Source organism: Dufourea novaeangliae, unplaced genomic scaffold (assembly GCF_001272555.1).
Source record: "Dufourea novaeangliae isolate 0120121106 unplaced genomic scaffold, ASM127255v1 scaffold2, whole genome shotgun sequence".
Classification (NCBI taxonomy): domain Eukaryota; kingdom Metazoa; phylum Arthropoda; class Insecta; order Hymenoptera; family Halictidae; genus Dufourea; species Dufourea novaeangliae.
In genome coordinates this window covers 1,212,859-1,225,186 of record NW_015373882.1, presented here as the reverse complement: position 1 = coordinate 1,225,186, position 12,328 = coordinate 1,212,859, and the positions used below count along the sequence as shown (strand labels likewise).

Genomic DNA, 12,328 nt, shown 5'->3' with positions numbered 1-12,328 from the left:
TGATACTTTCTAGCTTAATTTGAGTTGATAAAACGTAAAGAAGGCTATCCTTATTTAATTATGTATTGCTTGTTTAAAGAATTGTCAAAGGTTCTGAGGCGACAAAAGGTATAATAATTTGTAATCAATGTTCGTCCACACTCTTTTAATAATACGACGCGAACGTTACACAATTGAAATCGTGCGATACATAAACACTAGATCTATAATGAAGCGCGGATAAAAGATGTACTAGAAGTTGTGCGCTGACGCGGTAGGAAGTGAACGCTTCCGTGCGTCCTTGCAGAATGCCCTCCAAGACCGAAGACCTTGGGGAACAAACATAGAAAAAATGACCCAACAATGGTGACAACATTCGCTGACTTTCACTGTTAACTTTAAAAACTGTAGGCCTGCACGAATCTGGTTGCCAGATGGGTACATCGACGAAAGCCAGCCCCGAGCAAGACCTTCCGGAAAAACCCGGTAAATCGCCGCTCACGCATACTACCTAAAACTCGGAGAATGGTAGTGACAAGGTCGCTACAATTCTAATAAATATTTCAAGTAAATGATTAAGTATCTTAACTTTCCATTAACTGGCCCACATTTCCCTCGTCTCCCCTAAATTCTGACATGCATTATTATCAATTTAAATATTTGAAAATGAAACTGAAAGAGACATTTTAAAGATAATTTATAATTTATAACAATGTCAATTATTATATTCACTGTATTGTACTGTACTTAATTAATGTGTGTGTGTGTGTGTGTATATATATATATACATTAGAAGTAACACTACAAATATTATTGTACGTAAAATCTTGTTTATTAAATTACATAAAAAGGTAAGAAAGTTAATTTTTTGTAACTTTTGGAAATTACATAATTTCAAGACGCCATATCATATGTACATATATCGCAGACTTTTTAAATTGCCAAATTCAAGCCGAAGAACAAGAAGGACTGAAATTTATTAGAACATTTTTTACAATAAATCAATTTATACAAACAGAAACTCAAGTAATAACACGTATAGCTTGAAAATTTGACGATAATTTTTAAAACTCTGTTATGGAAGATTACAATGACTACGATATTATAATAATAGGAGGAGGATTAAGTGGTCTTATTTGCGCGTACAATATCCTGAAGAGAAAAGCTGGGTTAGAAGTATTAATTATCGAGGCAAATAGTAATTATCATTATACATAAACAAAAAATCAGTAACAATTGATTATTAAACTACTTGGATAATTTTATTAAGTATACTTTACAAATACACATTTTTTAGTAGTTTTATTTTAAATATCACAATATAAAGTAATATATTCGGTCGTTATATTTTCATAAGTAAAGCAGTATTAACTATTGTATTATATAAATATGCTAAGTACATGTTTTTTAGATTGTATATGTACGTATACAATCTAAAAAACTAAAAGTATCGTAAGACATATCTTAATTCAGTATACTACACTGATAGGTGTTTCTTTTCAATTATGCAATTTTTATACGGTTTGTTTTAAATTTGGCATTTAAAACCTGCTGTCAAATAACGAGGGAAATTTATATTATTTTTACACTTATAATATTGTAATAGTGATATTTGCATTTTGATATAATCGTGTAAACTGCTTATTTGTTATTATAAACTACTACACTTTGTCAGGTCCTAAATTTGCGAATACTTATGATAATATTATAACTTACTTATTTGCATATAAAAACAGAAGAAGTAGGCGGCCGAATACTTCCAGATTATAGTGATACGTATTATGCTAGTTCATTGCAAGAACATATAACTGACTTGACAAACCAGTTCCATGTAATCACTAATGAAGGAGAAAATATTGATGTTAAGAAAAGAATACTGTACACAAAGTACGGTCCATCCAAAAAGTTACCTAGATTTTATGGAGCAGAAGTTCATCACTTTCTTCAACTGGTAACATAAGAAACATTTCGTATTTCTTTATTCCGATTAAAATATAGTAAGGGATGGGTTAATAAACATTGAAAGTATACGATAGAAAATGTTTTATCTATCTTTTTTTTTTATATATACCTTTTACACTTTAGCAAATACTTCAGAGGTCTTTACTGACGAAACGTATGAACAAATATAAAGTCTAATATCATTACGTTCTATCAAACTTTTTAAAATATTACACTACTTCGACTAGAAAATTTGATATCATCTACCCAATTAATAAGACTTTATCCCATCAGATAACAATTCTTTCAGATCACCAGAATATTCTGAGTCACAGAAAAAACGTCGAAAACAAAATTCATCTAGAATATAGACCAGGTTGTCGAGTCTTTTTTAGCCAAAACAATCGAAACTGTGTATAACTGGTGCAATCAACTTAATTAAAAAATAGAAAGAAATTGTAAATAAAATAGAATTGAAAACTATATATTGAAACTCTACTCTTAAAATCGCCTGGAACTTTCGGAACAACCTAATAATATCTGTATTCACATTGAATAGTATAGCCACTTGTCATTCATAACTTCTAATTATATTTAATGTTTTTAATATAGTCTTATGTTTTAGGTTGAGAAAAATTCATTGGACCCGAGATTTAATAGTTATACTAAACATGAAGACGCAAAGCATCTCGCAGAAACATCTGTTGCACAGTTGTTACGTAGACTGGTTTATTTTCCTTATTCACGTACATTATGTCGCGCATTTATTTGCAGCTCATGTGGTAAATTGATTTCGAATTAACTGATATTATTCAAATTATGATTAAACAACCGACTCAGTCTTTAAATTCATTGTGATTTAAATAAATAAAGTGGGAAAATAACATTTCGTGTAAAATAAACCCACTATTTTCAAGTGTACAAAGAAATACTATGTAAGAAAAATGCATGGTATTATAAAGGGCCATATTAAAGTAGCTGAATGTGTATCGGAGATTTCAAGGTCACCATAATTTTTAAAAATGATGTCATACGATTTTATTCTTAAATACAGTATATACCTACATTTTATAAGCTTTAATAACCTCTACTTAAATTGTAACAATATAAAGTGTAATAATATATTTTAATTGTAATAATAACGATTTTTATATAATGTACTTTAACTTAATATAAATATCTCTAACATCTTCCCTGATTTTGGGAATATAAAAAGTTATTGAAGAAGTAAACATTTTTTTTTCAAAGGACAAATGTTACTATGAATAAATAATCTAAGTCACCGTCAATATCAACTTATAACGTTAATATGAAAACATAGAAGACGATAGCACTGTCCAACACCATTTTTAATCTGCAATATCCATTGGGAAACCCTTATAGAATTCCTCATTCAGATTACGAATCCGGAAGCAGAATTTCTCAATCTCCCGCAGTTTTTGAATAACACGAGCTTCTGTAAAAACACCCGATTTTGACAAAAAATGACGTATTACGTGAAAACTAAAAACGCTAGAAAGTTCAATTTAATCTTGAAAAATAGAAGAGAGTTCCCTACATACAGCAGTGTATTTAGTTATTAAATTGTGTAATTCTGAATGGTTGTAAATAGCCGTGAAAGTTTAAAAAAGAGCCGATGTGGGTATTTGCTATAGACTATTTTTGCATTTTCACGAAAAGTTCTTTACCTAGCACGAATTTGCTACAAGTCTAGAACTGCCTAGCTTTTTTTCATGCATATATTATAAATCCTTAAAATTGACTGAATACCTGCCCATGCATTAAAAATAGGCAGATGTGCAACTTACAAGAATTAAGATGATCTTGAAATTTGCAATACGCTTCCACCCTCCAGAAATTGATTACTGCCATACTAATTTAAATATTTTTTTCATATCGCTAAACACAAAGGAAAATAGTTTACGTCAATCTTGTATAAATTTGAAATGTTTATTTTCTGATAATAATGTAATGTTATTATATTGAAGATAATATTTCTTGTAGCTATGGAAAACCTGAATAATATTTCATCTCTTTGGTTACTTGTCATGTTAAATGGATCATCTGGCCTTTTTAATCGATTAAAGGTTACAATGGGTGACAGAAATCGATATTTTATACAAGTACGTGTACAATTAATAAGTTGTATTTACTGTACCATAAGTATATATAATGCATTTTCAGAAACTGTTATACATACACATAAATATTTTGGTAAAGTTCCTCGCCATTCATAACTTGATATTTCATTACTGTCACAAATATTGTTTCAATAACATTTGTTCTGTTTTGTATATGCAGACATTAACAATTAACAAGTTGCTACTAAAATATGCTTTCATAGAGTGGGCAGTAAACTGCATCTAAAGATTCTTTTGTTATTTTTCAATAACGAGTATATGAATTTTTACATTTTGGTAAACATATATGTATATCATATGTACTAATAATAAATATTGGGCACATTTTTGTGCAAGCAATGATTACAATAAGATACTTATTACATTTTTGCTTAATTTACATGCATTTGATTTTAAAAAAGTCACAATACAAATATAATAAAATCTGTATATCATATATTTGAACAGAAATAATATAATACAGTTAATTGATATGTAAATAAGAAATTTTATCTCAATTTTTTGCAAAAAATTAACACATTGTATAGATATACAAGGTGAGTTATGAGAAAAAGAACACTTTTCTGTGAGGTTGGGAAGTAAAAGAAAGTGACAAAAAGAAAAGTTATGTTGTTCAAAGGAAACAATTATAATGGTAGAAACAGATCCCTCTTTAACGTCATATTTAATATCATTTAAAGGTCAGAGTATCATACGGTATTCAATTTATTCTCAACTTGTTGCAATACTATGAAAGCGGAATTTATTACTTAAAAAAAAACATCCATGATTTTCAGTGAAGCTTAAAGATAACGTCAAAGGAAAATAATTGCATCACTTGAACTAAATACGTAGAACTAATTATAACAAACTTCACTTTGAACAAAGTATACAAATATATGCTTCTTTAGATACACAATAGTTTTCTTAATATCATCATCCTTGTTACTTGTAGAATGGCATGATCAAAATTGTACACGTATTACTGAACGAAATTTTGCGTCTCGGTGGAAAAATAAGATACGTAGAACCTGTTAAAAAAGTTCGGTTCAACGACGATCGAGCGTATGTAGAAACAGCGAAAAATCGCTTCAAGTAATTTAATATTATGATCCTTATTTATGCTTTAAGTGTGTACATCATCTTAATAAAATGTGTAATTAAAAGCAGGTACCCTATTTGGAATAATTAACCACAATATTGCATGTATTATTTATTACAATACAATGCTACCTACTACTGTTTATTGAGTTATAAATATTAACTATGAGCCAAATGGAATATAATTTTCTTCGATCTTTTAAACATTTTAATTATTCTCAATTTGTTACTTTCATTTTCTTTCGTATATTTGCAAATCCTAAGTGTACTCAATGCGTTAAATAATTAGGATATATTGTAGTATCTTCTGTTAATCATTATCTCCAAAACTCTTGACAACTCTCAAATCATAGAAGAAAAGAATGTTTTATAGCAGAAAATTGATGAATACAGTTCCGTCATAATTTTTCCTTTTCTGTTCGCAAATACAAGTTTTAAGTTATACACGATTATAATCATGAATTCATTTCTTTTACAGATGTGAACTCGCAGTTTTAGCGGTACCACCGCCAATAGAAAATATCATCATCGAATCACCGCCAGAATATTTGTTAAACACTCATAATCTATATGCCTCGGGTGAAAATACAGTTTTCAAAATCGCTTATAGAATACCATTGTGGAATGATCACGCAAAAGATATTGTAACTACGTGGGACCTCAATAGCAACCTTAACATCGCTTACGATGCAACGCATACTGGCACAAATGCATTCGTGCTCTCTGGATTTCTTGCGCAATCGAATTCTTCTGCGCCTCACACAGAGGAACTTTTTGAAACCCTAAATAAATGCTTTGACACCACTGAAGCAGAAAAATACATTCAGTTTAAAGTATGGAATCCAGATTTATCAGATGAACAAGGGATGATTAGTAGTCCTATGAGTGTTATGAAGCCAACTTCCATCGTCAATCATACCAGACATACAAATACTTCCAATGGAAGGTATGTGAATAGATTAAACAATAATACAATAAAACAATAAGAATTACCATCTTTATGTTACCGTTCTCGGTTCGCTCACGCTCCGCTCTCAGTTCGATCACATCCCTAAGTATCCACACTACATACAATAACAAACACCAAAAATCCTCGGTCTAATTTTTGATAGAAACCACACTTGGATTTCATTCCTCAAAAATCTCAAATTCGAATGCCTTTGAAGAATAAATCTATTCAAATCCGAAAGTTTTTAAGTTATCCATGTTTTTGGAGCTTTTAAAGAATTCTTCAAAAATGGTAAGTCGTATCCAAATTTTGTTCAAACAATATTATAAGAGCATTAATGAAATGACTGAACAAGAACTAGAATATTTGATTTCTGCGGAAACTAAAGTATTTTTTAAGAGATTTAACATGAATGCGGAATTTTTAAATATAAACCCTGTAACGTGATTGTAACAAGATGCCTACAAACAGGGATTTGAAATAGTAAGCAAAGGGGTAGTAAATGACGCAGCAGAGAGAGCAGTTAAGTTAGTGACCGATGACAATGAATATTTAATAAAAGACCAGGAACACAAATAGTTTGTCTTGCAAACTGTACGCAAGATTATCGTCACTGCTACGATACTATAAATTAAGGGATTCTCTATTTTTTATAAGAAATTTGTTGTCCTTCACCCTGCGCGACGTGCAAATTAGCGTGGTATTATACATGTACGTAATGCGAATTTTACAATATTCAAACGCTATTATCTTAAGAATGGATGGGAATACGAGAAAGTTATATAGGGAGAAATTATAGAAAATTTAACGCACTTTTAATATTATTTGTCCAAAATTTCGATCAGACGTACCATTTTTGAGAAATTGGTTGTAAACTCAAAAAACATCAATAAATTCAAAACTTAAAGGCCTGGTCGGCACCTTTTCCTGTTGTCCGATTGAAATAAACTTTTTCGGGGATCATTTTTTTTATAAAATGGAACCTTACTACGTGGTGGGGGCAAAAGAAATCGGATGTTGAAAATTAAGGGCCAGCCTAGTGTATACACAAACTGGACACACTAAATGACTTTCACAAATGCTATTCAATAGCATATGATACGTATTACTTTCTTACAAATCCAACGAATCAATGTTTATGACAAATTTTTATTATGCCGTACAATTGGCTTTCTGGTGAGACACTGCCGATACTGGCGATACTACTTATTTGGCAAAAATAATTAATTCAAATGTTATGACAAAAGCAGACTACGATAATATTTTCATTACCATCTTTCATACGATGCATACTGGAACACTTTGACCAATAAATCTTGGAACATTGAACAGAGTAGCTTATAATAATGAATCTTTTTCAAGGATTTTTTTTGCGTCGAGCGAATACGCTGTTGATTGGCCAGGAACAATAGATGGTTCCATCGAAGTCGGTGAAGTCACAGCCTATTCAATCTTGTCGAGAATTAGACCCCAGACACTTACTATGCATGAAATAAGCAGAATTACGTACGTATTTTAAATTATAGTAAATTAATGTCCTAGGAACGTGTAACTTTAACCATTCTTGGATTACAAATTTTGAATTATTAAACTGTAATGACACATATGAATAAAGAAATCGCATACCAACTACCTCTATTCTCTTGTTTATCTGCCTGAGCCTAAATTGTTGTGTGTTCTTGCATATGTACAAAGAAAAATGCTTAGGTTTCAAGAAAATTCAGTTTCAAAAACCACCGTGTACGTATACGAACGAGCCATTCCACGTCAAAAAACACAAAACTGCGGTCAGAGCCACCGATTTTTTTCAAATTGACAGCATTTGTGTTAACCACGAAAGAATGACCCATGTCAAATTTTAGCTTCCAAACTTGAACCGTTTCCGAGACATTTAATGTCAAATTTTTTAAAAATCCAACGAAATCAGCTGACACGATATCATTTCAACCACAATATTTTGGTTATTTTTAAACATAGAGTATTGATTTTTCTCTCAATTTGAAACTAAAGAAACGCTTTAACTACCTGTATGCACAAAATTTTGTTTATCGTTTATAAATTCAATAATAAGTAAAGTTACTTTTTTAAATGCTCATTTGACACTGTTCCCACCCATGGATCAATTTGGAAAAAATACCACTAGATCAAAATGATGGAGCGATTTCAGGAACATGTAAAAAAAAATAAAGTTAATCATGATATACGTCACGTGGTTTGTGCTGATGCCGCGAGAGCCAAACAGTTGTCACGCGCCGCGGCGGTCGTACTATACTGGGTGGCGCACAATGATATCGCTTTCCTAAGATACAGTTACTTATAGTAACATGTAGAAAAATATGCATCACAGAAAGCAAAATGTATATAATACTGTTTTAATAAAATGTTGCAATGTTTTTATTAGTGGAATGAATATTGGTGGCAATTTCATTGCTTCTTGTCTTGCGGATGACACGTAATGCATAAAAGATGCTAACCAAGCTAGACATTTGCCACTAAAATATGTCACGAATCATTAACTTTTTCACATAATACTTTAATACTTTATTGCGCAGCATGTTTAGAAGAATCGATTTATGTAAAAAGAAAGTAATTTTATTCTATAGTATTTCAATATCATTAATAAAAGAACGTAATTAACTTCGAGAACTCAAAAGATCCTTCAATGAGTGAGAACAGTGTCAAATGAGCATTTAAAAATGTAACTTTAATTATCGTTGAATTTATTAACGATAAACAAAATTTTGTCTATACAGGTAGTTAAAGCGTTTCTTTAGTTTCAAATTGAGAGAAAAATCAATACTCCACGTTTAAAAATAACCAAAATATTGTGGTTGAAATAATGTCACATTTTGACATTACATACATATCCCGAAAACGGTTCAAGTTTGGAAGCTAAAAGTAGCCTGTAAACTTTTCTTGTACAACGTATCTTTTTCTGGCCACTTGTATTATTATGTTTAAAATATATAAAGCTTCACGTGATAAAGGTTGTCGAAAATTCTGTTAGTTGTGCACTTTTGTCTCCCCACAGGTTCGATGATCGAAATTTTATTGTACTTGGAATAATTAACCTTTCTTAACTTCTTATCTAACGATGATAATGAAAGCAACATTTTTCGTCATTGATTTTCGTCTTTAATCATCGATTTCAACGTTTAAATCAGAATTCTTTTACTTTTCCTATACTTCCTCATTCATTTTATCCGGTACAAATATTAATTCATAAGACATTTAACACTTTGATTAATTAGCAATTGAGTTAATAATTATGTGCTAACGACCCTCCTTCAGTTACATTTATTAACTTTAAAACCGGATAAATTTGAACCACTACAAATTCCGTACACATACTTGAATTTAAATGATTCCGCATTCAAAATAACATCACTTATCTATGTATAACACTTACAGTATCTAATTCAAGTAAATATCTAACTTTAATTGAAACATATAATGTTAATAGGAAATCAAGAAGGACGAAGCAACAGACCTTTTTCAAGTTGCACGCTATTCAGTACCTAGGATTGGCTCTCAATGCTGCTGTTTTCTTTTCATTTCTGAATGCCGCCTACAATCATAATTAAATTCATTATAATAAGCATGCTCATTAGGTATCCGAAATTTAGTGTTTACTATTATAACAATAATCGTTCATTTATAAAAATAATTTGGTTTGTTACCATATAAAACAATATTTTTGACGATTATCTAGCAACGTTTAGTCAGTGGACACTAAGAATTAAACTGTAACATTTTCGTGCAATATGTTACGTAATGTCATACTGACTTTAAAATAAAATGCAATTTTGGTAATGTAACGGAAAACGAAATTATAATGAGCGATGGTAAAGAGAAACATGAAATTGTGAGATTTATGATAAAATTGAAAGTGGTAGACAGTTTTGTGAAACAATAAATAGAATGAACTAAAAAATTTACTTAATTTTTATTTACGGCTTAAAATAAAATAAAAATTTCATAAATTCTTGTTAAAATTTTTATTTTATATTGTTTTATTTTATTTTGTTCATATGCACACCTTACAGATACACTGTAAATATCCACAATCTATTATGTATTAGTAAGCAAATAATATTAATAAGTTCAAATTTAAATTATAATAAATTTGTTCAGTATTTTGCTGTTAGGGTCTATGAATTATAACCGTACTATTGTCATTTTTAATATAAATTTTACATTTAATTTATCTCTGAAGGCCAGTTACTTTACTTCCTACGTATCCCGTGATTTCTATACAACGATATTGTAGAAATGTCGGATTCGTGCCACCAGGCACTGGAGGACGGGGACTGGTAGTGGGGCTGCGACTCGTATACGTGTGTTATTACGCCAATCGTACCGCAAGATACGAATAATATGTACGGTTACAGAATGAAAACATTGAATGTTATATGTAAATACCCCGTACATAGTTACATACATGACACTTATTCGACATAACATACATTTGTATATTATAATTCATTAAACACACCTATCGATAAAAATCACATATAATATTTGAAAGAATGTATGTAGAACAAGTTAATTATACATTGTTTATTATTGGTAACATTAATCAAAATATTCATAATCTATTTTGCTTTCTTACATTTCGTCGTAAACTGTTATCAAACGTAACAACTAGTAAATTTTCCTTGACGTACGAAATCTTGACACACGATACATGTACTGAAATACATAATTTGTTGTTTCAAAATGGAATGGCTGATAGTATTTCAAATTTCAACTGAAAATGAAAACAAATAAAAAGTTAGGACAATGTGACTTCGACCCATACGAGTAGTAGAAAGTGAAACTCGTAGAACGTTAAGCGCAGATTCACGTTCCTTCATTTCCTATTCACGTGTAAATAGTTGTTTTAACAGTATTCAAAATTTTGTAAAATTCCAGTGAGTGGATTGTAGGCGGATCAAAAAGGTGGCGGCGTTTTCGTGTCGGGAATCGTCTACCAAACCTCGTCAGTGGAGCTGACGATGGTAGACGACCCCTACACCACACGCCTGGGTTGCTCCTTGACGGAGCCGCTTAAGTAGCCAAAAGCTCTAATTACCGCTTGCGAGAAAACTCGCCACCTAGCGGCCGCTACCAAAAACCCAAATGACTGGGAGAAACGTCTCCACAGACCGCCTGTTCCATCAAATCTCCTACAGAATGTAGTGTGACTGTGTTTACAAAGACAGATTAACAGTTCTGTGTATCACTTCTTCCTGGTAAGTAATATTCGATTATTGTGAAATTTCTGACTCAGAATTTCTCAAGTTTTAATACGTAGAAACTATTTATGAAATAAATTTTAATAAATGGATACATGTATTGTATTATAAATTTATTTAAAAGGTATTTAGAAATTGTATACATAATTATAACTCTAAGATACATATTGACATATGTTTACGTTGACCTTATGATAACATTAAATATATATTGTTTCTAATTGTAATGATTAATTTTTTTTAAGTAAGAAATACATGTATGGAAGCTTTAGTATAATATCTATAGGTGTGCATAGGTATATAATATAATATATAAGTATATGTAAATATACATACCCTACGATAATGTATTTCTTTATGAATAACCGTGTTAATACAATATTTGTCATTTACCTGCTACGTATAAAGAAAATGACAACGTTGCTTGAGGAAGTTAATACTTTTACTGTTTTACCAACAGTATTATAGATTCTAACGATGTGTAGAATTTAAATTTAATACTTACAAACCAAATAGAAATGCTGGAAACTTGAATCATTGTTACGAACTCGGAATAGAAGATAATAATATTACTTTTATTTTTACAAGTTTAAAATGTTTAGCAATTAATTGTGTTTAAAGTGTTTTATATCTTAAAGCATTTTCGAAAAGTGTAATAATACGACAGTTACAAAGGTTAACGCACGAGTATTTAAAAATATAGTAATACATACACATAAATTCATTCACATATTTTCTTTAAAAGGAATTATCGATGCAAATATTGCATCTTTACCAATAAATACTACAGAAATAATTAATATCTGTCAATAATTAATATCAACAAATCAAAAATAAAGTGTAACGATTCTTTTGTTGCAATTAGTACTTTACTTCTATACGTCTATGTTTCCTTTATTTTAATATATGATGGATAAATTAATTATTCTAAAAGAAATGTTAATTGCGATAGAGATACACAATTATAGAGCAAGCTTACTGTCTAATTGTTATGCAATGTA

General features: G+C 30.3%; 2 protein-coding genes across 2 annotated transcripts in view; both read left to right on the top strand.

The window, feature by feature from the left end:
• Nucleotides 1-1,056: 1,056 nt before the first annotated feature.
• On the top strand, nt 1,057-9,674 carry LOC107186239. Its single transcript, XM_015574104.1, has 6 exons — nt 1,057-1,177; nt 1,716-1,930; nt 2,546-2,647; nt 4,996-5,135; nt 5,620-6,087; nt 9,554-9,674. Exons 1-6 carry the CDS (start codon nt 1,057-1,059, stop codon nt 9,672-9,674), a joined length of 1,167 nt encoding a protein of 388 aa, XP_015429590.1.
• Nucleotides 9,675-11,250: 1,576 nt separating this feature from the next.
• The window catches only part of LOC107186984 (P protein), a 39,739-nt gene continuing 38,661 nt past the window's right edge, over nt 11,251-12,328 (top strand). Inside the window, exon 1 of the mRNA XM_015575006.1 lies at nt 11,251-11,324. The gene's annotated coding sequence lies outside the window, so the exon portion shown is untranslated. The remainder of the gene's footprint in view (nt 11,325-12,328) is intronic.